The following is a 26507-nucleotide window of genomic DNA, read 5'->3' as shown; positions in this document are numbered from 1 at the left end:
GAAGAACACTTACATACACACAGTAGTTATGATAAAAAATTCCAAATTTATATACTGGAAGTTCTGGTGTTTCTAATGACTAACAATTACTTCTTATTTGATAAAAAATATTATCTTCAACTAAGGGGTGTATCCATGGGGGCTAAGTTTTCCCCCTCAGTGGCGAATTTGGTCATGTCGTGGTGGGAGCAGTCCCACATTTTTTCCACCAATAACATATATGGCCACTGCATTGAATGGTACGGTAGATACATTGATGACATTTTACTTATATGGAAAGGAGATATCAACATCATCCCAATGTTTGTTGAGAGTCTAAACCACAATGAATGCAACCTTAAATTTACTTACAACTATAACATCACTGAGATTATCTTCCTAGATTTAAAATTAAGTGGCAAAGTGGGTCAGATCATATCTACCGAAACACATCGCAAACCAACAGCATCAAACAACATACTCCATGCCAAAAGTAACCACTCCAAACAAACCATTCGAGCCATACCGGTAGGGGAGATGCACCGAGCGAAGCGTAATTGCAGTTCACACAATCGTTTCATATTTGAAGAAGAGCAGATAAAATCAAGACTTTCCAAAAGAGGTTATCCACAGTGGACATTAAATAGAGCAAGTGATATTATGTCCAAAAAACCCAGAACACAACTTCTTGAGTACCAAAAGAAAACCATCACCAAGCAAAACACCAAAAGTCAGCCTACATTAATCCTGCAACAGAGCAATCAATTTTTGCAAATCAAAAACCTAGTGAATCGATACTTACCAATTCTCATGGAGGATGACAGTTTGCGTGCCATCTTGGCAGGGGGAATTAGGATAGTAGCCCGCAAAGCACCGTCCCTAGGCAGCGTCCTATCTCCGTCCTATTTCAGTTCACACGACAAAACAAATACCACATGGTTGGAAACCAAAGGCTTTTACAGGTGCGGCCAACACCCCTGCAAAGTTTGCTCTTACGCACACCCCACCAAGAATTTTAGCAACTCTACACAAACAGACACTTTCATCATTCAAAACTATATAAATTGTAACACGGAATCTGTTGTCTATATTATTGAGTGTACAGAGTGCCTTTTAAAATATGTGGGCTGCACTAATCGAAAATTAAAAACCAGAATATTGGAACATCTGAGTTATGTCAGAAATCCAAACATTGTGAACATCTCCAACGCATCAAAACACTTTATACACAAACATAATAGGACAACCAAAACCTTCTGTTGCTATGCTATCGAGAAAATTCATATGCCGAAAAGAGGGGGCGACATAAAAAATAAAACTCACCTAAGAGAAGCCTTTTGGATCTATAGACTAAAAACAAGATTTCCAGATGGTCTAAATTTGAAAAAGGAACTTATGTTCCAATATTAAGTCGATAAGTGAGGGCATCAACATGTCATCACCCCACTTTATATAGTTCCAATATACTATCACATGATCCAATGCAACAATACTGATATCTTGTCCCTACAAGAATTTCTCCATATAGTCATGTTTTTAAACGATCACTCCTTGTGGTGCATGCATAACATATGCTGATTGACATGCATTACACTTTCACAATTTTATTTTATCTCTATTTCACTTTCCTTACCCGTGCACTCTTGATCCGATTATCCTAACTAGTGTAATTTGAACTACAAACGCGCAAGATGTCCCAATCCAGCCACTTCTTGTTATTTCAATGTTACAACAATTGTGATCCGAACGGTAACTAGCCATGCCCACAATCATAGATACATCAACACTGACATTTCCTAGTAAGCAATATCTAAATATAAGTTCTGTTAACCATAGAAGAATTAAAACGCTTACCCATTATATGTAGTAGAAATAGGATGACATCTGCCCGTTCAGATTGCACGTCGCTGATTCGTCCAACATGTTTGCGTTCCACATGGTCATGTGATCTGAAACGCACATGTGACCACGCATCACAATCTACCCTACAAGCGTCCTAATTAATTCAGTACTATACTCCACAAGACAAAACTTATAACATAGTTTAACTAAGTAATATAAATTGCTTCACAGGGCATGTTGCCTAATAAGAGACGAGAACTTACGAGATATCAAAGCGGGCGTTTCATACGCCGGCATCATCTCACTCCCGGGTTGCGTTCCATGTGACGCCAAGACGTGAAACGCAATCAGGACTCAGCTGTTATCCCGGACATGGTATAAATTGGCCAGAGCGCCACTTTCAAAATACACTACAGCCAAGACTAAGGACGTTGTATCGTCCGAAACGCGTAGGCCTATAGGATCATCCCTTCCTTCTATTCACACACCGGGACCATACCACATATGGACCTTTTAATACTACTCAATTAAACTTGGAAAATTTTTTTTCTATTTTACCTCTACCAAAGCGCTGGATCTAACCTCTTCTGCTACTTGTGTTCCTGCATCGTGTGCCGACACGAAAAAGATCCGGACGCTGACAGCGACACCCAATTTTCATGTCAGGTGAGCTGGAGAACTTCTCCTCTTGTTTCTCTACTACTAAGATACATTTAAACTTAGAAAAATGCTATTTATAGCAAATTTTCTATAAATTTTTGTGTATTTCACAAATAAATACAGAATTTACCGACCAAATTTTTTCAGTAACACAAAGTACAACATGTCATGAGAAAACAATCTCAGAATCGTTTGGATAGGTAAAAGCATTTTAGAGTTATTACCACATAAAGTAACACATGTCAGATTTTAAAAAAATCGGCTGTGTCCTGAAGGCCAAGACAGTCCTTAAGGGGTTAAAGGCGGTGTCCCAAACAGACAGCATCTCCGCAGCATAAAATGACACGCTGCGGATTTGAAAGTCACACCGCAGAGCACTTTACGCACAACTTTTCTGCTTTTTATTTTTCTGCAGCGTGTGGCTGAGATTTGCAAAATCCACTTTGCTGCTACAGTAAATACTGCGAAATTTCTGCACAGAATTCCAATGTGGAAATTTTGCAGTGTGAGGCTATGTTCACACACTTAGCAAAAAATGTCTGAAAATACGGAGCGGTTTTCAAGGGAAAACAGCTCTTGATTTTCAGCCGTTTTTTAATCAAACTCGAGTTTTTCGCAGCGTTTTTTACGCCCGTGTTTGGAGCTGTTTTTCTATAGAGTCAATGAGGAACGGCTCCAAAAATGGCTCAAGAAGTGACATACACTTCTCTTTCGCTGGCGTTTTTTTACACGCCCGTTTTTCAAAACGGCCGCGTAAAGAACCGCCTCTTCGGAACAGAACACCGTTTTTCCCATTTAAATCAATGGGCAGATGTTTGGAGGTGTACTGCTTCCGATTTTTCGGCCGTTTTTCAGACAATAAGCCGTGTGAACATACCCTTAACGCTACGTGGGAACCCGGCCTTAGAGTTGCTGAGACTGAAACACGTGGGTTCCATATATGAGTGCTGTCTTATTAAAATAATAACTCACCAGCATCTTCTGCAGTCACCTTTGAATGCGCCAGTTTTGCATAAATCTGTATCAGAATAAAAATTTATTACAATTATTTTCTAAGTTACTAACACCGTTCTATAGGCAAATCAAAGATGAAGTAGGAACGGTCCGAACCTGTGAGCAAACTGCAGGCACCAAAGTAAGGATGGAGCAAGTTGGTGCTATTCAGTCTAGTAAAATACTAAACACCGGCCCACATTTATTAATAATGGTTTATTTTGAAACACCAAAATTGGAAAGGGTAGTTGTCGAGAATTAAAAACAAAACCCCCAAAAATATTTTTTTTTTAGCTTCCCAGTACATTATACGTTACAATAAATGGTGCCATGAAAAACTACAACTTGTCCCCAAAAAACAAGCCCTCATATGGCTATATCGACAGAAAAATTTAAAAATTATAGCTTTTGGAAGGTGGGGAGGAAAAACCAAAAGTGAAAAACCCAAAAAACGGCTGATGAGGGAAGGGGTTAATGACTATGGCTTAAATTAGTTCAACTACCATCTTTACTTAGACTGGCAAAAACTGTCAGTCTTAGGAGCCTCACACACGAGCGTATTTGGTCCGTGATATACGGTCTGTATGTCGGCTGCATTTCCCGGACCGAACACTCTGCAGGGAGCCGGGCTCCTAGCATCATAGTTATCTATGACGCTAGGAGTCCCTGCCTCACTGCGGGACAAATGTCCCGGACTGAAAACATGATTACAGTACGGGGCAGTTGTCCCGTAGCAAGGCAGGGACTCAGCGTCATAGATAACTATGATGTTAGAAGCCCGGCTACCTGCAGTGTGTTCGGTCCGGGTAATGCGGCCGACATACGGACCGTATATGAAGGATCAAGCACACTCGTGTGTGGGAGGCCTTAGTAAATGTGGGTCAATCAATTTCTATTAACCCCTCCTATGAGCAGCTGTACATTTGTGCCACTAACTTGCCTAAAAAGTCCCTTTATAGCTTGACTGTGCCACTTTATCTATGTCCAGGAGTGGGAATGGGCATCATTTCATTTTTCACCTGAGGGTGGCGTACACACCACGTTCACTGCATGTATGGCCAGCCCTAGGGTCTATTCAAGCAGTGCAGTCAAATTGTGGTTAATTATGACAAAATCGCGGCAAGATGCTGCCATGAATTTGTAAAAAAATATAGTATAGAATAGAGTATTACAGCAATTTTGCGTTTACCACCGCAATAAACACAATTTGACCGCTCTATGTGAATGGACCCTAAAGGTACCCATACATGTAGTGGCCAAGCTGCAGTAGTGTGTCATGCAGCCAAGTATTACGGTGAATTGCAGCGGTTTTACGGTGCAGTTTTCGACACTACTGCTACACGGCAGCCCCCTAGATTGTGCAGCTGAAGTGATAGTCTAATGACGAATCAAACTTGGGGTATGTTCACACGCAGTGTTTTCAGGCTTTTTCGGGGAGTAAAGGCCTTGAAAAAAACTGAAACGGCATGCCTCCAAACATCTGCCCATTGATTTCAATGGGAAAAACTGAGTTTCGTTCAGACGGGTGTAGAAGAAGCGCATGTCACTTCTTGAGCCGTTTTTGATTGTGTCAATAGAAAAACAGCTCAAAAAATGCATCAAAAAAACGTTTAATGCTTTAAAAACGGCTGAAAATCAGAGGCTGTTTTCCCTTGAAAACAGCTCTGTATTTTACAGCCGTTTTTACTTTAGCGTGTGAACGGAGCCTAAATAGTATAATACGAGCATTTCCTCACTTCTATATTACAATACCTTGTCCTGTTGTTTTTGATTCATGTTTTTATTGCAGCGAGAGACGTTCATCTCCGCCTCGTCCTTCTCCCGACACCTCTGCTCGTACGTCTTCTTACTCTGATGGGATGAACAGAAAGAATGAGATCAGTTTTCACTGACATAACTGTGGGAGGGGTGTTGAGATTGATGGTGACTGGTGCAAAGAAAAAAGTGGCAGAAAACCTGCAGTATTCTAGCTGTAGTATAGTAGAGTTTAAAGGGTCGGCACATTGCTTTAATACGTATACCGTAATATCATAATATTCCTGCCATCACTCCTGCTAGATGTTGTGCTACAGTAGGAACAGATCCCCTGCAAGTCCCTAAGCAGATGCAGGCAATTTTATGACAGCCTGGAGATCATACATGCCTACTCTACCAGAGTGTCCGAAGAACTCGCAGAGGAAGGGAAGACCCTCCCGGACTTGTAGGCTTTTCTCCCAAATTTCAAATAGTAGTGTAGACCGGTACAGGAGGTAGAAAAAGTTTTTGTTTTTTTATTGTATTCACATAAAAACTGCAAAACGTCACATCAAAACATCATAGGCAGCCGAGATGCAACTGAATAAAAAAATGCGCCGCTATACAGTTTTACTGCTAATTGGCGCACTTTTTTAATTGATTGTTAATGGCCACACGATTCTGCAGCTTAGGCCTCATTCACACGACTGTAAGCTATGTTCACACGCTGAGTCAAAAACGTCTGAAAATACAGAGCTGTTTTCAAGGGAAAACAGCGGCTGATTTTCAGATGTTTTTTAAGCCGCTCGTGATTTTCGCTGCGTTTTTTTACAGCCATTTTTGGAGCTTTCTTCAATAGAGTCTATGAAAAACGGCTCCAAAAACGGCTCAAGAAGTGACATGCACTTTTTTTTACGCAGCCGTTTTTTAAAACGGCCGCGTAAAAAAACGGCCCTTCGGCTTCCCATTATTCGGCTGTTTTTAGCCCGTGTGAACATACCCTAAGGGTATGTGCACACGTAGTCACCAAAAACTTCTGAAAATACGGAGCTGTTTTCAAGGGAAAACAGCCCCTGATTTTCAGACATTTTTTGAGCGACTCGCGTTTTTCGCGCCGTTTTTCGCGCCGTTTTCGCAGCGTTTTTTACGTCCGTTTTTGGAGCTGTTTTCATTGGAGTCTATGAGAAAACGGCTCCAAAAACGTCCAAAGAAGTGTCCTGCACTTCTTTGACGAGGCAGTCATTTTACGCGTCGTCGTTTGACAGCTGTCAAACGACGACGCGTAAATTACAGGTCGTCGGCACAGTACATCGGCAAACCCATTCAAATGAATGGGCAGATGTTTGCCGACGTACCCCTTTTTGCACTCTTTTCCACCCGAGTGGCTATATGAGTTAGTAAACTGTGGAGTGCAGTGTTTTTCTCTATTGAATTAAGGGTATGTGCACACACACTAATTACGTCCGTAATTGACGGACGTATTTCGGCCGCAAGTCCCGGACCGAACACAGTGCAGGGAGCCGGGCTCCTAGCATCATACTTATGTACGATGCTAGGAGTCCCTGTCTCTCTGCAGGACAACTATCCCGTACTGTAATCATGTTTTCAGTACGGGACAGCAGTTCCACGGAGTAGCAGGGACTCCTAGCATCGTACATAAGTATGATGCTAGGAGCCCGGCTCCCTGCACTGTGGTCGGTCCGGTACTTGCGGCCGAAATACGTCCGTCAATTACGGACATAATTTGTGTGTGTGCACATACCCTAATAATTAACATTGCATACTCACATCCACAGTCCTCTTGTATTGAAGCTGCCTCTGCTTGTGTATGCCATCCATGGCAGCTTCGATCTGCGAAGAGAAGGCAACATAAATATTCTCTGGGTTTTTGTTTCAATTGTTTTTTTTATTGCAATAATACATGAAACACATATCAACCTAAATTTTTTAAAAAACAACAGCAAGGTCCGCAGAGCCAACATATCCCTTAAGTATGAAGCAAAGTGAAGCACTTCAGATTATCAAAAGGACCCGTAGGTGGTCTCAAAATCCATATACAGAAAACTTTACAAAGAATTGAGTGGAAAATAAAAAAGAAGGGAGAACAGAGAGAGAGATAATTTCCGATCTCTCCGCCATCACTAGTCTCAACTCAGAGAGCGCACAAGTAGTGTCAGCGTCCACCAGTCGAGGTGGAGCAGAGATTATTCTTATAAATTATCCAGGCAACCAAATCTTCTCAATCAATTTAACCCTATCCTGAAGAATACTGGAGAGTTTCTCACTAAGCATGATCCATGACAATTTCAGTTTCACTTGATCTAGGCTAATCGGAGGAGTCTTCCATGACCCCGCTATCGTGATTCTGACAGCCAAAAACATAAATGAGATGTATTTTTGTGTATGCTTAGGGACATTGGAAACTGATTTATTCATGCTTCCCAGGAGGATTTACTGAGGAATACATGAGTCACTGATTGCATGAAATAATAGAAGTGTATCTAGAAATGGCGTACTCTGTGGCAAATCCACCAGACATGAAGTAGACACCCCTCGCCTCCGCAATCTCTGAAACAATGGGAGTACCTAAGGAAGATCAGTGCCGACCTCTGAGGTTCTGAATATTTGCATGTGATGTAAATATTTACTGGTTTATACCGGTCTCCATGTCTTACAGTGATGGTTCACCTTCAATCATCGTCTGGCATGACATTGTCATGTCCTCCCCACCGTTCTCTTCACTGAAGCAGCTATCTTCTTCTCCTACTTCCTGTAATAAAGTTTATGCCTGGTCTCTATAATATTCCATCTCTTCTTCATGTACCTGAATAGTGTTGCCTTGTTTTGCATATTAATCTTTATTTCATTTTGCAGTAAAGCTGGGAACTGTTGCTTAGCAACAGCCCATGTAACTGCAAAGTGACCACTATCTCTGCTTATCTTTCTGTGTCATGTGGTGGTCACCTAGCTAGGAGGAGCAGTATAGTCTCTTGCCTACACATCATATAGCCACAGTTGACACCTGCTCCCTTGGTGGAGAGTCATACTCAAAAAAAAAACCTTGTAAAATGTGGGATTGTATATCATATTTTAACTCTTAAAGGGGTTGCTCGACAAGACAACCCCTATCCATATAGATGTAATAGATGGGGGTTCCCCGCTGGGGAGCCCCCTATATTAGCCAGGATGTAGACCCGCTACAAAGGTCTGCTCTCCCTCTGGAGGACCTGGCCCATCTGTGCATTACTACGAGTAGTTGCTGGTGGCTTCCCCCTGTACTGACAGCTGATCATGAGTGGCCTGTTTTCTGCAAAGGGGTTGTCCAAACTGGACTATTCCTTTAATATGTAGGGGAAGCTGGAGTGACCAGCCTATTTTAAATCTTAATGACCATGCTATTTTTTAAGTTTTTCCATCGTCACATTCAAAGAGCTATAGCTTTAATTTTGTGTCGACATAGCTGAAAAAGGACTTGTTTTTTGCGGGACAAGTTGTATTTTTTAATAGCACCATTTTGGGGTACATAGAATTTATTCATTAACTTTTATTAACTTTATTTTTTGGGGGGTAATAGAAAAAAACCAACAATTTCGCCACTCTTTTCTTGCGTCCTTAGTTTATGCCGTTTACCGTGTGATAGTTGAGAGCAGGGAGCTTTTAATGCTCCCGGCGGCGCTGCTTTATTCTGATGCAGCGCCGTGAAAAGACGTATGCATCAGAATAAAGCCTCACTGGAAGAAAAATAGAATACAACTACGCTCCAAGGAACCGCTTCAAGGGTTGATTTTTTTTGAGTTTTATCACCTTCACTGGTTTTGATTCTCATTATTCCACTATCCATTCAGAATAAAGCCTGTTAGTGGCCGCAGTGAAAAGGCGTATTGGTGGTCACTAACGGGTTAAAGGAAAGATGTCCCAAAATAGTTTTTTGTCTTTTTTTATATATTTTAATATAGTTGCATATTTTAACAAAGTATTTTACTATGTACCCTAATGTTACTTTAGTTATTATTATTCGCTCTTTCTGTGGTGGCAACCATCTTTATTAGCATCTGTATGTGTCTCTCTGCACGACATATATACAGGTGCTATACGGCACACACAGGGGATAGGAGAGTAGGGACGAGAGCCGACCCTATCTCCCATGCTGGAGCTGTTCTAGCTGTGAACTGCGCATTTCTGTGGCATGCGCAGTTCGCAGCGATCCTGCAGAGGAGCTTGCTTCTTGGGGGAATACCGGTGCCATATTCTTGAAAGAACGGAAGCCACTGCCGACACAGCTATGACGACTGCACAGCAATTTAAGGACACCCATCCCCTGGCTTATAGCCAAAAAATGAGAGGGGTGTTGAGTTTGGTCCCTCCCACATTTACAGCAACCGTGAGTCAGGTTGCTTTGCCTGATTCACCATGCTGTAATAATGGTAAGTGCTCCTTCTGGTGGCCAACATAGGGAAACATTAAAAATTATTGTTTAATTTTTAATATTTCCTACCTTGTGGAAGAAAAAAAATATATACCCAAAAAATGTAAAACATACAATAAAAAAGATACTTTAATGTGAAAAATAAAAAATTGCCATATATTGTCTTTAAGGGGGTTCTCCACTTTATACAGCATCCAGGCTCAGATTACATGCCCCCCTATACATTTCTCTGTAATTGCTTCTTTAGGGCTCCCATTAAAACCAATGGCCATCTATTGGTTGCTTATGGTCCACAAGAGCCAATAACCTAATTGGGGAACCTGTTACTAACACCGCTACATGCCCAAATGGGGAATATAAAAAGGGTTGTATGAAGGACATAGACCTGAACCCCCCCTACTCATAATGGAGCCACTGTAATCTGACAGCTGTACCTTTCTGATAGCGCTACATGTAAATAAAGACCATGAAATCCATCACTTCTATCAGCAATTTCTGCGTTAATGTACATTTATGTCCTAGATATGTCGCCCTTCTTGTAAAGCTAATTTCCCAGAGGAACTATCTTGAGCAGTTGATAAGGTTTCTTATGACACAGATTATGCTTTATCAGCATTACATGAGCTTGAGGAGGCTTTGTCTTGCAGCTCAGTGTCCACAGTTTATTATCTTTATCTAGATATGAACAACAGAATGGTCTAGTTCCCCATTGTGAACGGACTGGTATTGACTGCTTACTCTCAGATATGATGAAAGAGGAAACACTACTCACCCCACAGCTCAGATCTCCACATGCTATTTCCTTGTGACTAATACCCAAACTTCAGGTAGTTCACACGTCAGTCACTGCAATCCTCTACTGCATGTGGATATGTTAAAGTCGCTTACATTTCATTTCCAGTATGCAAGTCCTAGGGCTATGGTATAATCTTACAGCATGGCGGCAACACCTAACAGGCGTCAGATGACGATCAATTAAAGGGAAGGTGTTATTATTTTTTGTATTTTTTTTTATAATATTGCTTTTAGTATGATATTAAAATACATTTTATTTATTTGTGTTCTTGTGTTCTACTTATTTTATTTTTTTCTTACTTTTACTTCCCTATGGGGGCTGCCATTTTTTTTTCATCTCTGTATGTGTCGATTAACGACACATACTGAGATGGAATACGGCACATTCATCCCCATAGAGAATGCGAACGGGAGCAGTTCCATTCACTGCAGCGTACGCCGTCTGTGTGGGAACGGCGCATGCGCCGCTCCCGCACAGACCAAAACTAAGCTCGTTAGCAGAGCGAAATCCGGCACCATTTTAATGTGGACCGGAAGCTGCTGCCGGACAGTCAGGTGACGACTTCCGGCCGCAGCTTCCGGCCATATGTTCAAGGAAGCGAAGACGCAAGGAATAGGAGTGGAGGCGGCAGCGGTGGCAGGAACAGGTTATTTATGTTTGTGTATGTGATGTTTGTATTATGTTCGTGTATGTTCATGTTATACTGTCTGATTAGCAGTGTATCTAATACTCCTACACTGTGCATTCGCTCAGAAAATGGCGGCACACAGTGTAGGAGGTTTGAAGATTCAACCCCCTCCTTCTCCTGGCACTAGCCAGAATAAGGGAGGGGGGATTGTGTGAGGACACTAGAGCGAGTGTGTCTACCCCAAATTTGCAGCATAAAGCAATGAGGTTGCTTTACCACATTGACCATGCTGAAATTTTGGGAACTGCTCCCTCTAGTGACCAGCACATGGAAATGTTATAAATTAGAATCTAATTTATAATATTTCCTGACTTGTGAAAAAATTAAAAAATTAAAACAATGTGTAATTACTTAAATAATAATTGTTTAACTAAAAAAAAAAATTCTAGCGACACATTCCCTTTAAGTTTGTCCATTTCATAGGTCTACAGCATGTTATAACTAAGGAGGCTTAACCAGTTTTTTTTAAATAAATTCTTTATTTAAGTTTTTCTTTTAAAACATAGGAAGGCAGGGGTATGGAAGGAGAGTACAGAAAGGAGGGGAAGAGGGTTAAGAGTTACAAGCTATACAAATACAAATTGTAATAAGAGAACAAAGGGTAAACTAACAATTGTCTCTGCTGATATGAGTTTGAGATGTAGAAAGGTATGATCTATTTTGTACAAGCTAAAAAAAATTGTATATTTGAGGATTGACATCAAAATATTCCAAAATTATGAGTTTGAGAGGAGACGGACACTTCACCGTTCACAAAAGATTGATGAGATCATCAGATTTTTTTGCTTTAATCCATCAGTCCCAAATCGTGAAGTATTTATCTAGATTTTGTTCTATTGACCAATTAGTTTTTTCAAAGGACTGTAGTAAACAAATTTCATTATTCCATTCACTGAGTGTTCAATATGTTTTTATTAAAGAATTTAGAAAAAGGCACAAACAAGTCAGTCAGTATACATGTCTGAGCTCACAGGTCGGCAATAAAAATACATATATACAGCGTTACAAAAAACAAAGTAGACATATCCAAATCAAAAACACTGATCCATATGTTGTGTTATTGACATGCCGCAAGTCTATAAGAATAAGGTGCCTAAATGTTTAGAGTCACAGATAGACATAGTAAATATTTCAAACAAAGAAACAATAACAGGTGACTATCATGAGATCAACATAAGAAAGCATTATGAAAGTAAGGTTACACAGTACCTCTACATCGGTCAGTAAAATTAGTTCAAAGATGAGGAGGACAGGGAGCGTTCGTATATGGGGCTTTTAATGAAGTCTAGCCAATTCTGCCAAGTCTTGAGTAATTTAAGATGAGTTCCGCTCTCCCAACTAACCAATTCTTGCATTCTAAGGATCTGGCCAATTTTTTCCAACCATTGGGGAATGGTAGGAAGGGCCGTGGATCTCCACTTGAGGGGGATGAGTAGTTTAGCTGCTGTTAATAAGTGGGTTGCTAAAGAATGTTTAGATGGTCGAAATGGGGAACTCGGCAACCACAACACCACCAGCTCAGGAGTAATTCGCAGATCAATATTACATATTATATTTATGTGTCTCGTTATCTCAGACTAAAAGTCATTGATGACTGAACAGTGATAAGGTTCTTAAGGTAGGATATGTGTGATAGAATCCACTTCAGATCTGCATCTCCAGCATAACTCATCAGAAGTGAGACGCCATTTATAGAGTAGCTGGGGAGTTTTGTACCATCTCGTGAGGGTCTTGTTTGAGTTCTCTTGAGTTTTAACACAGCGAGAGAAACCGTGTGAATTGGACAAGATATTAGTAACTTCAGAGGGTGTAAAAATGGTGCCGAGCTCCCTCTCCCAAGACAGCAGGTAAACAGGTTTGAACAGGCTGCTAGTTGCAGAATTCTTTAATATATTTTAGAGAGAAGGCCTTTGGAAAGACTTGGGAACAACACATAATGTTCTAGCCAATTGATGTCCCGTAGAGGAGTTGTATATTTAGTACAAAATTCTTTACACACCGTGTTGAATGCAAGGTCATGTATAAAGGATATGGGGGTAGACTCCAGAGGTGTTTTTTTAAAGATGATAACTCGGGTGGGCCCACTACGTTTTTTAAGGTAGGATAAATTGTTAAAAGCAATAGGTGAGACCAAGGAAAGGGAGTTGGAATGGCGGCAGCGTTTAGGAAGGCCGGGAGAACACCCAATGGCATAGGTGGGGAAGGTCCCTTGTCTGTCTGATTTTTCAGAAAGTTCTGCCACACATCCATCGTGCCCTTTATTGTTTTGCTATAACTGACTGCTGTTAGTGGAACATTAGACCAGAGGTGGATAACACCCTCATCTCCAAGAAGATGTCGCTCAATGAGAACGTGAGGCGATATTTGCTGCTGCTTATGTACTAATGTCAATCAGGTTGGCCCTACAATAGGCCTGAACATCTGGCAATCCACATCCCCCCCCCCCCCCTGTCTACAAAGTCGCAATTGAGCATATGAAATTCTAGGATGAGCAGAATTCCAGACAAACTTTGGAAAATAAGCAGTGAATCTGAATGATTTTGGATTTTGGAAGCCATATCGGAATTGTCTGCAACACATACAAAATTTGTGGCATTATATAGCATTTTAGTATATTTTTCCTGCCCAACCAGGAGACATATGGTATTTTTAGGCTTGAAAGATGCGTATTAATTTTCTTAATTAACTGTTTATAGTTATACTCGAACAACCTGGAGGTTTTCTTCAGTGCACAGTTTGCCATATGCATGCACGACTGGAGCCTGAGTTTCAGAGTGAATATGTCTGTGGCAGATGTGAGCATGTTGGTCACCTGGAAGCTCGCATTAAAGATCTGGAGGAGCAGAATGCAACACTGAAGAAGATAGACAATCTTGAGCTGAGCTTGCTGCTCACGGAGCATGCAGTTAGTGGGTTAGAACTAGAGGGTGAAGACATGGGTGAGCAGGATCAGGCAAGTAGTTGGGTTAATGTAGTTAGGGGCAGTAGAAAGGGGTTCAAGAAAAGGAAGGCCAATCCTGTTTCTGATATTCCAAGCAAAATTGCCAAGTTGGGTGATGATGCGAGGGTGTCTGTTTCAGAAATGGCAGCCCTAGTGGATACTGATCTCCCTAACAGCCAGGAGAACAGCCCAGCTAGTAGTCGGTGGGATGGTAATGCAGGTAAGCCAAGACAATTGATAGTTGTAGGGGATTCTATAATCAGGAAGACGGATAGAATAATTTGTCGCCAGGACCGCCTCAACCGAATGGTTTGCTGTCTCCCTGGTGCCAGGGTTCGGCATGTGGTGGAACGGGTGGACACATTTCTGGGAGGGGCTGGTGATGATCCAGCTGTTGTGGTCCATGTAGGTAGCAACGACAGAATAAATGGTAGGTGGAGGAACCTTAAAAATAATTTTAAAGAACTAGGCTACAAGCCAAAGGGAAATCTTAAGTCTTGGTGTAGAGGAGAAGGCTTTGGGTTCCTAGAGCACTGGGCTGACTTTTCATTGGGGGTACAAGCTGTATTCTGCAGATGATTTGCACCTAAAGGAAAGGGGGTCTGCTGTGCTGGGAGAGAGAATTCTAGCTGGGGTGGTGGAGTATTTAAACTAGGGCTGAGGAGGGAGGTCAATGTAGAAAATAAAGGGGTAGTGAGGTTAGAGAGGGGTCAGACTATATTGGTGGGGGGAGAAACAGACTGTGGGGAGAGGACTAGACAACAAGATAAGGAGATCCTTTTGTTACAAAACAGCAGTGTAAATAAAAATGATCAAATAATGTCAAATCACATTTCTGATAATAAAAGTGAAAAACTGAAAGGCAAGTTAAAGTGTATGTTCACAAATGCCAGAAAGAGACATTAGAGGGTGAAGACTGTGAGGAGGTTGAAACCTTGTGGGTGGAACTAGAAAGGGAGGAAATCACTGAAAAAATTACTTTTGGTGTAATCTATAGACTCCCCAATATAACTGAGGAGATGGAAGATCAGCTATATAAACAGATGGAGCGGGCTGCACAGGCGGGCACTGTAGTATTAATGGGAGATTTCAATTACCAGGATATTAATTGGTGTCATGGTTCGGCTTCAACTGCCAAGGGGAGACATTTCCTCAACCTGTTGCAGGAAAATTTTATGGGCCAGTTTGTGGAAGACCCGACTAGAGGTGAAGCTCTGTTGGATCTGTTCATTTCTAATAATGCAGATCTTGTTGGGAATATCAATGTTCGTGAAAACCTCAGTAACAGTGATCACAATATAGTTACATTTTACCTATACTGTAAAAAACAAACACAGGCTGGGAGGGCAAAAACATTTAATTTTAAGAAGGCCAATTTCCCCAGGATGAGGGCTGCAATTCAGGATATAGACTGGGAAGAACTAATGTTAAATAATGGTACAAATGATAAACGGGAGATTTTCAAATCTACTTTGGGTAATTATAGTGCAAAATTTATTCCTATAGGTAACAAGTATAAATGACTACAATAAAATCCCACATGGCTTACAGCTTCTGTAAAAAGGGCAATACATGACAAAAAAGGGCATTTGAAAAATACAAATCTGAGGGTACAGCTGTAGCCTTTTTAAATTATAAAGAGTGTAATAAAATCTGTAAAAATGTAATAAAATTAGCAAAAATACAAAATGAAAGGCAGGTGGCCAAGGATAGTAAAACAAATCCCCAAAAATTCTTCAAGTATATAAATGCAAAAAAGCCAAGGTCTGAACATGTAGGACCCCTAGATAGTGGTAATGGGGAGTTGGTCACAGGGGATCAAGAGAAGGCAGAGTTACTAAATGGATTCTTTAGCTCTGTATATACAACTGAAGAAAGAGCAGCTGATGTAGCCGGTGCCAGTGCTGTTAATATATCAGGTGATATATTGAATTGGATGAATGTAGATATGGTCCAAGCTAAATTAAATAAAATAAATGTGCACAAGGCCCCGGGACCAGATGGGTTACACCCTAGAATTCTTAAAGAGCTTAGTTCAGTTATTTCTGTCCCCCTTTTCATAATATTCAGAGATTCTCTAGTGACTGGTATAGTGCCAAGGGACTGGTGCAGGGCAAATGTGGTGCCTATTTTCAAAAAGGGCTCTAGGACTTCCCCGGGTAATTATAGACCAGTAAGCTTAACATCCATCGTGGGGAAAATGTTTGAGGGGCTATTGAGGGACTATATACAGGATTATGTGACCAAAAAATAGTATTATAAGTGACAGCCAGAACGGTTTTACTAAGAACAGAAGTTGTCAAACTACCCTGATCTGTTTTAATGAAGAGGTGAGCAGAAGCCTAGACAGAGGGGCCGCTGTGGATGTAATGTTTTTGGACTTTGCAAAGGCATTTGACACTGTCCCTCATAGACGTCTAATGGGTAAATTAAGGACTATAGGTTTAGAAAATATAGTTTGTAATTGGATTGAGAATTGGCTCAAGGACCATATCCAGAGAGTTGTGGTAAATGATTCCTACTCTGAATGGTCCCCGGTTATAAGTGGTGTACCCCAGGGTTCAGTGCTGGGACCACTATTATTCAACTTATTTATTAATGATATAGAGCATGGGATTAATAGCACTATTTCTATTTTTGCAGATGACACCAAGCTATGTAGTAATGTTCAGTCTATGGAAGATGTTCGTGAATTGCAAGCGGATTTAAACAAACTAAGTGTTTGGGCGTCCAGTTGGCAAATGAAGTTTAATGTAGATAAATGTAAAGTTATGCATCTGGGTACCATCAACCTGCATGCATCATATGACCATTGGATGAAGCAGCCCCCCCTACACTCCGAACCACCCGACAAAGACGACGACAACCCTGGCACACGCCTCAATCCCGCTTTCTTCAGCGGTGCTTGAGATGTGCCGAACGACTGTGGAGAAAATCGCATTTGGATGCAGATTTCCTCCATTACAAATTTATGCTCAAAACTTACAACTCTGCCCTTCACCGCGCCAAACAAGTCTATTTCACTTCTCTCATCTCCACACTATCTAATAATCCAAAACGCCTCTTTGATACTTTTCACTCCCTCCTTAGTCCTAAAGTGCAGAGGCCAATCACAGATCTCAGTGCTGAAGACATGGCCACTTATTTTAAAGTTAAAATTGACAACATCCGGCATGATATTATCTCCCAGTCCCCTAGTAACATCGATCCCCTTCCCTCCCGCACTCCCTCTTCTTCACTCTCAGCATTTGACCCAATAACTGAAGAAGAAGTCTCGAGGCTCCTCTCTTCTTCTCGTCCTACTACCTGCCCTAGTGATCCTGTCCCCTCACACCTCCTTCAGTCCCTCTCCCCAGCTGTCACTAGTCACCTGACTAAAATATTTAACCTCTCTCTTTCCTCTGGTATCTTTCCCTCCGCTTTTAAACATGCCATTATAAACCCATTACTGAAAAAACCAACTCTTGACCCATCCAGCGCTGCCAACTACCGACCAGTCTCTAATCTGCCCTTCATCTCCAAACTCCTGGAACGCTTGGTCTACTCTCGCCTTATCTGCTATCTCTCTGCTAACTCCATTCTTGACCCCTTACAATCTGGTTTCCGCACTCTACACTCCACAGGAACTGCCCTTACTAAAGTCTCAAATGATCTCTTGGTGGCTAAATCGGACGGTAAATCCTCTCTCCTTATTCTTTTGGATCTCTCTGCAGCCTTTGACACTGTAGACCACAAACTCCTACTTAACATGCTCCACTCTATTGGCCTCAAGGACGCGGCTCTCTCTTGGTTTTCCTCCTATCTCTCTGACCGCTCATTCAGTGTGTCATTTGCTGGTTCCACTTCTTCTCCTCTTCCCCTTGCTATCGGGGTTCCTCAGGGATCAGTCCTAGGTCCGCTGCTCTTTTCTCTCTACACAGCTCCTATTGGACAAACCATCAGCAGATTTGGCTTCCAGTACCATCTCTACGCTGATAACACCCAATTATATACCTCTTCCCGTGACATCACCCCTGCTCTAATACAGAACACCAGTGATTGTCTGTCCGCTGTCTCTAACATCATGTCCTCTCTCTATCTGAAACTGAATCTTTATAAAACTGAGCTCCTTGTGTTCCCACCATCTACTAACCTCCCAAAACCTGATGTCTCCATCTCAGTGTGTGGCACTATCATCACTCCTAAGCAGCACGCCCACTGTCTCGGGGTTATTTTTGACTCAGATCTTTCCTTTACTCCTCACATACAACCACTTTCACGCTCCTGTCATTTTCACCTCAAAAACATCTCCAGAATCCGCTCTTTTCTTACGGAGGAAAGCGCCAAAACTCTCATTGTTGCTCTGATTCACTCTCGTCTTGACTACTGTAACTCATTACTAGTCGTCTTCCCCTCACTAAACTCTCCCCGCTCCAATCTATCCTCAATGCAGCAGCCAGGCTCATCTTTATGACCAACCACTACACCAACGCCTCTAATCTGTGCCAGTCACTGCACTGGTTGCCCATCCCCTTCCAAATAAAATTCAAACTTATTACTCTCACCCACAAAGCTTTCCACAGTGCTGCACCTCCTTACATCTCCTCCCTCATCTCTGTCTACCACCCTACTCGGGCTCTACGTTCTGCCAACGACCTTAGATTTAAATCCTCCATAATCCGAACCTCCCACTCCCGTCTCCAGGATTTCTCTTGTGCTGCACCCGTCCTCTGGAATGTGCTACCCCAGACAATCCGATTAATTCCCAATATCCACAGTTTTAAACGTGCCCTGAAAACACATCTATTTAGACAGGCCTATAACATTCCCTAATCTGACTCCTTTCCATGGCCCTCCTTTTAGATTAGTCATCAGGATAAGATTCCCTCACACTCCTTCTCTTCATGTCTGTCATATATGGATACTGGCTGGTGACCGGCTCATGCAGCTTTATGTCACCACCGCATGTGTATAAAAATGGCCGGACCATTGTACAGAACAAACACTATTACACTTTGTGTCTCCATATGTCCTCATAGATTGTAAGCTCTTTCGAGCAGGGTCCTCACTCCCCAGGTTTGAATTGTAAATGAACTTTGTCACTATGTAATGTCTGATATTGTTTGTTTCATGTCCCCTCTAAATTGTAAAGTGCTGCGTAATATGTTGGCGCTATATAAATAAAGATTATTATTATTATTATTTATTACACTGGGTGAGTCACTTGTTGCGATGGATCTGGATGTACTTGTAAATCATAAACTAAATAACAGCATGCAATGTCAATCAGCTGCTTCAAAGGCCAGCAGGATATTGTCGTGTATTAAAAGAGGCATGGACTCGCGGGACAGGGATGTAATATTACCACCTTACAAAGCATTAGTGAGGCCCCATCTAGAATATGCAGTTCAGTTCTGGGCTCCAGTTCATAGAAAGGATGCCCTGGAGTTGGAAAAAATACAAAGAGCAACGAAGCTAATAAGGGGCATGGAGAATCTAAGTTATGAGGAAAAAATGTAAAGAACTAAACCTATTTAGCCTTGAAAAAAGACGACTAAGGGGGGACATGATTAATTTATATAAGTATATTAATGGCACATACAAAAAATATGGTGAAATCCTGTTCCATGTAAAACCCCCTCAAAAAACAAGGGGGCACTCCCTCCGTCTGGAGAAAAAAAGGTTCAACCTGCAGAGGCGACAAGTCTTCTTTACTGTGAGAACTGGGAATCTATGGAATAGTCACCGCAGGAGCTGGTCACAGCAGGGACAGTAAATGGCTTTAAAAAAGGGTTAGATAATTTCCTAGAACAAAAAAGTATTCGCTCCTATGTGTAGAAATTTTTCCCTTCACTTTTCCCATCCCTTGATTGAACTTGATGGACATATGTCTTTTTTCACCCGTACTAACTATGTAACCTGGCAGGGTCTGAGGGGATGCGAACACCCAGGTATGTAATGTCAGTGGATTGCCAGGAAAAAGGTGTGGACAGTTTAAGTTGTTGGATCACTGAGTGTGGGACCGTGATATTTAGTGCCACAGATTTTCCCAAATTAATCTTTAAGTTTGAAACTTTACCAAAGTCCTCTAATATCGAGAGAATCTCCTGAAAGGCTTGAAGGGGGTTTGATATAAATAAAAGTAAGTCATCAGCAAAGGCAGCGGTGGAGTGCGTGACACCACATATCTCGAGAGCATGAACAACAGGGGATTGTATGAATTTCGGGATTAAAGATTCTATAGTTAATACAAATAGAGAGGGGGATAAGGGGCAACCCTGTGTCGTTCCATTGTGAATGTCAAAGGGTGGGGAAAGGGTGCCGTTTATTCTAATTTAAGCATATGGGTTTTTATAAAGCGTGAAAATGGCTTTGATAAAGGAAGGGGGAGGGGGACCAAATCGGACTAATACAGCTTCCATAAAATCCCATGCTACTCGATCTAATGCTTTTTCTGCATCAGTGCTTAGGAGAACCAGTAGAGTTCCTTGACGTTTAGCAAAAGATATTGCATTTATCACTCTGGTGGTGTTAAATTTCCCTTCCCTAGTTGGGACAAATCTCGTTTGTTCTGGATTAACATGTTTGGGAAGTAATACATTTATACGGTGCGCCAGAAGTTTCGACCACCACTTAACATAACATCACATTCAGTAGGGAGATAGGCCTATAACTCCCACACTCCATAGGATCTTTACCCTCTTTCGGGAGAACCGTAATATATGCTTCAAGCATTTGTTTAGGAAGACCACCACCCGTCATAAGTGAGTTGCAGAGTTTCACAAAATATGGAAGCAAAGTCTCGGCGAAGGTCTTGTAATACAATATAGGAAACCCATCTGGACCAGGACTCTTTCCACTAGGCATGGAGAACAGCACCTTCCTAACCTCTTGCTCTGTGAAAGGGGATGTCAGGGCCGCCAAATCATTATCATATCATTTGGGCAAAGATATGGAATTTAGAAAAGATTCAATAGAAGCAGAACGGTCCTCTAGAGCTGGAGAGGAAATATTGGGCGTGATATTGTAGAGGGAAGAGTAAAACTTATGGAATTCTTCTGCATTTTTTTCTGTGGAAGAGACTAACTCCCCTGTATCCCCTTTCATTTTAGTAATAGACGATTTTTCTTTTTGTTTCTTGATAAGGCTCGACATAATTTTGGACCCCTTATCCCCATGAGCATAATATTTAAACTTACAACCCTGGAGGGCTTTTGCAGCCTTCACATTCAAGAGATCCCCAAGATCATTTCTCAGCTTCGTAAGTTTAGTTGTAGAATTCTGTAGAGTAGATTGCTTTCTAAGCGTTTCTAAGGCGGAGATCTTGTTCAAAAGGGAGTTTCCTCAGGGCATCCCTAGCTTTTTTAACTCTAGAGCCCAAAGCATTGAACTCTCGTTATTCCATTCTGAAACAGATGGTGTATCCATCTCCCTAAAGTGACGAGCAATTATGTGTTTTGGTGTACTTAAAAAATACGGACTAATAGATTTATGGTTCATAATCTGAAAGGACAGATCAAGGTTAAGAATTGCAAGTTCTAACGTCAAAGTGAATTATTTTTTTTATTGAGAACCTTGTTTATGATCGTTTCTATCTTAGTCCAAAAAGGTCGGATAAGATTGTAATTAAACCAGATATGTGACATGGTCCCCGTTTCTTTCCTACAGCGCCAGCATATTGGGCTTTGGTTAGAGTCAATTCTATTCAAGAGCTCCGGTTTCTTATATCAACGTGCCACTAATTTGTCATTTCGTTCTTGATGTATTAGGTATTAAGAAAAAAACAGTAGTATGGATGCAAATACTAGGCAAAAATTGGTGCTTTTTGTTTATTTTATGCCAGATTTGGTTAGGTTTGGTAAGTATTTCAGAATATTGAAATTTGTTATAAGGTGTTGGCCATATAATTTTTTCAAAATTATTGTTTAACAGATATAACTCAAGTTCTACCCAGAGTTTCCGTTCGGTAGACCTTTGCCATTCCATAAATCTACATAAGCGTATAGAATCTCTGTAGTTACTCAGATCTCGAAGACCAATTCCACCTGTTTTTCTATTTTTGATGGGTGTTGAGTATTTAATTCTGTATCCTTCAGATTGCCAGATAAATTCAGTTATAATCTTTTTAAGTTTATTGAAAAATGTTAAAGGTACCTCAATCTGTAAAACTTGCAACAAATAAAGTATTTTCGGTAATATTACTATTTTTATGATATTATTTCTTCCAAACTACGAAATCGGCAATGTATTCCATTTTTCTATATCTGCTTCAGTTTTAGTTAGTATTGGTTTATAATTCAGCTCATAGAGATCATTATAACGATGAGTAATTTTTGTTCCTAAATAGTTGATATGTGTACAATTATTTTTAAAGGGGCAATTTTTAGACGTTTCTACCCATGTTTTGGGGTCTATGTTTATGTTTAGCAATTCTAATTTGGTTGCATTTATTTTAAAATTTTATATTTCCCCGAAATGTTTAAACAATTGTAGTAAGGCCTTAACCCTTTCAAGACCGAGCTCATTTTGACCTTCATGACCAGCCCCATTTTCTCAAATCTGACATGTGTCTCTTTATGTGGTAATAACTCCGGAATGCTTTTGCCTATCCAAGCGATTCTGAGATTGTTTTCTCGTGACATATTGTACTTTATGTTAGTGGAAAAATTTGGTCAATAAATTCATTGCTTATTTGTGAAAAACACCAAAATTTAGAGAAAATTTGCAAAAATTATGATTTTTCTCATTTTAAATGTATCTGCTTGTAAAACAGATAGCAATACCACACAAAATAGTTACTATTTTATATATTCCATATGTCTACTTTATATTTGCATAGTTTTTTGAACATTATTTTATTTTTCTAGGACGTTACAACGTTTAGAACTTTAGCAGCAATTTCTCACATTTTCAAGAAAATTTCAAAAGGCCATTTTTACAGGGACCAGTTCAGTTCTGAAGTGGCTTTGAGGGCCTTATGTACTAGATAGACCCCATAAATCACCCCATATTAAAAACTGCACCCCTCAAAGTATTCAAAATAGCATTCAGAAAGTTTCTTAACCCATTAGGCGCTTCACAGGAATTAAAGCAAAGTAGAGGTGAAATTTACAAATTTTATTTTTTTTGCTGAAATTAATTTGTAATACATTTTTTTCTGTAACACAGAAGGTTTTACCCGAGAAATGCAACTCAATATTTATTGCCCAGATTCTGCAGTTTTTAGAAATATCAAACATGTGGCTCTAGTGTGATAATGGACTGAAATACCGGCCTCAGAAGCAAAGGAGCACCTAGTGGATTTTGGGGCCTCCTTTTTTTAGAATATATTTTAGGCACCATGTCAGGTTTGAAGAGGTCTTGTGGTGCCAAAACAGTGGAAATCCCCCAAAAGTGAGACGGTTTTGGAAACTGCACCCCTCAAGGAATTTATCTAGGGGTATAGTTAGCATCTTGACCCCACAGGTATTTTGCTATATTTATTGGAGTTTGTCTGTGAAAGTGAAAATCTACATTTTTTCTGAAAAAATATAAAAAAAAATTATATTTGCAAGGAATAAAGATTAAAAAGCACCCCAGAACTTGTAAAGCTACTTCTCCCGATTACGCCAATACCCCATATGTGGTACTAAACTGCTGTTTGGACCCACGGCAGAGCTCAGAAGTGAAGGAGCGCCATCTGGATTTTGAAGCGCAGATTTTGCTGGATTGGTTTTCAGTTCCATGTTGCGTTTGCAACGCCCTGGAGTAAGCAAAACCGTGGAATCCCCCCAAAACTGACCCCATTTTGAAGACTACACCCCTCAAGGAATTGTTCTAGGGGTATAGTTAGCATTTTGACCCCACAGTTTTTTTGCTGAATTTAGTGGAATTAGGCCGTGAAAATGAAAATCTGCTTTTTTCTGAAAAAACATAGAAATGTTTAATTTTTACAATGAATAAAGGAGAAAAATGACCCCAAAATTTGTAAAGCAATTTGTCCTGATTACAGCAATATGCCATATGTGGTAATAAACTGCTGTTTGGACTCAGGAGGGAAGGAACAATATTTGGCTTTTGGAGCTCAAATTTAGATGGAATGGTTTTCGGGTGTCATGTCGCATATGCAAAGCCCCTGAGGTACCAAAACAGTGGAAACCTCCCAAAAGTCCCTTCAGGGGACTGGAACGAGCGATCATTAGGTTGCTGGTACAATACACTGCAATACTAATGTATTGCAGTATAATGTCATTTTACAGGCTCCTGTAACAGCGCGATCACTGTTCCTGTCCGTTAGTCCCGGGTGTCAGCTGTAATACACAGCGGACACCTGCAGAATATGGAGCGTGCACAGCGCATGAGCCCGCTCCATAAATAACCCCTCGCACCACGACATGCTATTAAGTCGTGGTGAGCCAAGGCGTTAATGCGCAGCGGATGGTGCAAAGTGAAAATTAAAATTTTACACTGATGTGCCATTTTAATGCACAATATATTGTGCCCAGTTTGTGCCACTGAAGACAAATACCTCATACAATGTTGAGCGGGTTCTCCCGGATATAAAATGGCATATATGTGGACGTAAGCTGGTGTTTGGGCACGCTGTGGGGTTCAGAAGGGAGGGAACGCCATTTGGCTTTTGGAGCGCAAATTTTGCTTGGTAACTGTTCTGTTTGGGGTTTTGCTGGTATTTCAGTTTATGATGTGGGGGTATGTGTAAATTGGGCAGAGTACATCAGGACATAATAAGAGGGTATAATAATGGTGTAAATAAATAATAATCCGCAGATATATGGCCAGTGTCGCACTGATAAATGGCGCCCGATCTTATCCGCTTTTGGAACACTCTGCACATTTTGCATCGCCATATTCTGAGAGCCAGAACTTTTTTATTTTCTGTGCGAGGGCTTATTTGTTGCGGGACAATCTGTACTTTTCATTGGTACCATTTTAGGGTACATGTGATTTTTTTGAATCACTTTTTATTAGATTTTTTTTGGAAGCAAAGTGACAAAGAAACATAAATTCTGACAATGTTTTTTGTATTTTTTTTTTTATAGTATTCACCGTGCGGTATAAATGACATTTTACTTTATTCTGCGGGTCGATACGATTACGGCGATACCAGATGTATATAGGTTTTTTATGTTTTGTGGCGATTGCGCAATAAAATCACTTTGATAAAATAATTTATTTTCTGTGTCACCATATTCTGAGAGCCATAACGTTTTTATTTTTCCGTCAAAAAAGCGGTGTAAGGGCTTGTTTTTTGCGGGACGGGTTGTAGTTTTTATTGGTACTATTTTGGGGTACATGCGACTTTTTGATCACTTTTTATTCTATATTTTGGGAGGGTTGATGACCAAAAAAAAGTGATTCTGACTGTTTTTTAATTATTTTTTTTGCGGTGTTCTCCGTGCGGGAAAAATAATATTATCGTTTTATAGTTTGGGTCGTTATGAACGCGGTGATACCAAATATGTGTACTTTTTTAACATTTTCATTTTTTTCCTATAATAAAATTTATAGGAAAAAAGGCATTCTTTTTTTTTGTAACTTTTATAACTTGTTTTTACACTTTTATAAAACTTTTTTTTTACTTTATTTTTTACTTTTTACTTGTTTTACTTGAAGACTGGCAGCACTGATCGCTGCTATAATAGATTACACTACCTAGGTAGTGTAACGTATTATAAACTGTCAGTGTGACGCTGAGAGTCACACTGACAGGAAGCTTATGAGAACCAGCATCCGGCTGGTTCTCATAGGCTGCTGTGCATGGCAGACCCGGGGGCCGTTATATGGCCCCCGATTCTGCCTTGTAACCGACTGCAGCACCAGCAATCGGTCCCCGGGAAAGTTTGTTGTAGTAACAAACTTTCCAGTTTCTTATAGCAACAAACTTTCCAGTTCGTTGCTACAACACACTTTCCCTGCGATCACATGACCGGGACCTGAACTAATCAGGTCCCGATCATATCTCCGGGACCAGAGGCAGGTGATAACAGCGCGATCCGGGTGTCAGCGCTACTCTGAGACACCCGGATCGCGCTTTTAACACCCACCGTGAATTCACGTCGGCACTGCACAGAGCCCAGCAAATGCCGACGTGAATATACAGTGGGCGGTCGGGAAACGGTTAATTGACTTTCCTGGGTTGGAAAGTATTATTAGCATGTCATCTGCAAATGTGGCGGTCTTGTGTTTTAAATTATTACATGTAAGACCAGTGATTTCTTTGTTTTCTCTTACCATTTGGGCTAGGACTTCTATGGTCACTATAAATAACAGTGGGGATAAAGGGCATCCCTGTCTTGTGAAATTTTTTATTTGGAAGTGATGCAAAAGTTCACCATTTATTTTGATTCTAGCTGATGGTTTATTGTATAGGGTCATAATTTTTCCTATAAATATTGGTGGTAGTCCAAATTTCTGGAGTGTCAGTTTAAAAAAAAGCCAGTCTACCCTATCGAAAGCCTTTTCAGCGTCC

General features: G+C 40.7%; 1 protein-coding gene across 2 annotated transcripts in view; it reads right to left on the bottom strand.

Moving 5' to 3' along the window:
• PSTPIP2 (proline-serine-threonine phosphatase interacting protein 2) overlaps positions 1-26507 on the bottom strand; it is a 137370-nt gene that overhangs the window by 18294 nt on the left and 92569 nt on the right. For both annotated transcript variants that reach the window (XM_075840714.1, XM_075840706.1), the window contains exons 6-8: positions 6997-7059; positions 5227-5325; positions 3454-3499 (exon numbers count right to left, since the gene is read on the bottom strand). In XM_075840714.1, the coding sequence (XP_075696829.1) occupies positions 3454-3499; positions 5227-5325; positions 6997-7059 (208 nt within the window). The remainder of the gene's footprint in view (positions 1-3453; positions 3500-5226; positions 5326-6996; positions 7060-26507) is intronic.

This window comes from Rhinoderma darwinii, chromosome 1, assembly GCF_050947455.1.
Source record: "Rhinoderma darwinii isolate aRhiDar2 chromosome 1, aRhiDar2.hap1, whole genome shotgun sequence".
In the NCBI taxonomy this organism is placed as follows: Eukaryota; Metazoa; Chordata; class Amphibia; order Anura; family Rhinodermatidae; genus Rhinoderma; species Rhinoderma darwinii.
The sequence above is the reverse complement of the archived record's forward strand: the minus strand, read 5'-3'. Positions and strand labels throughout refer to the sequence as shown.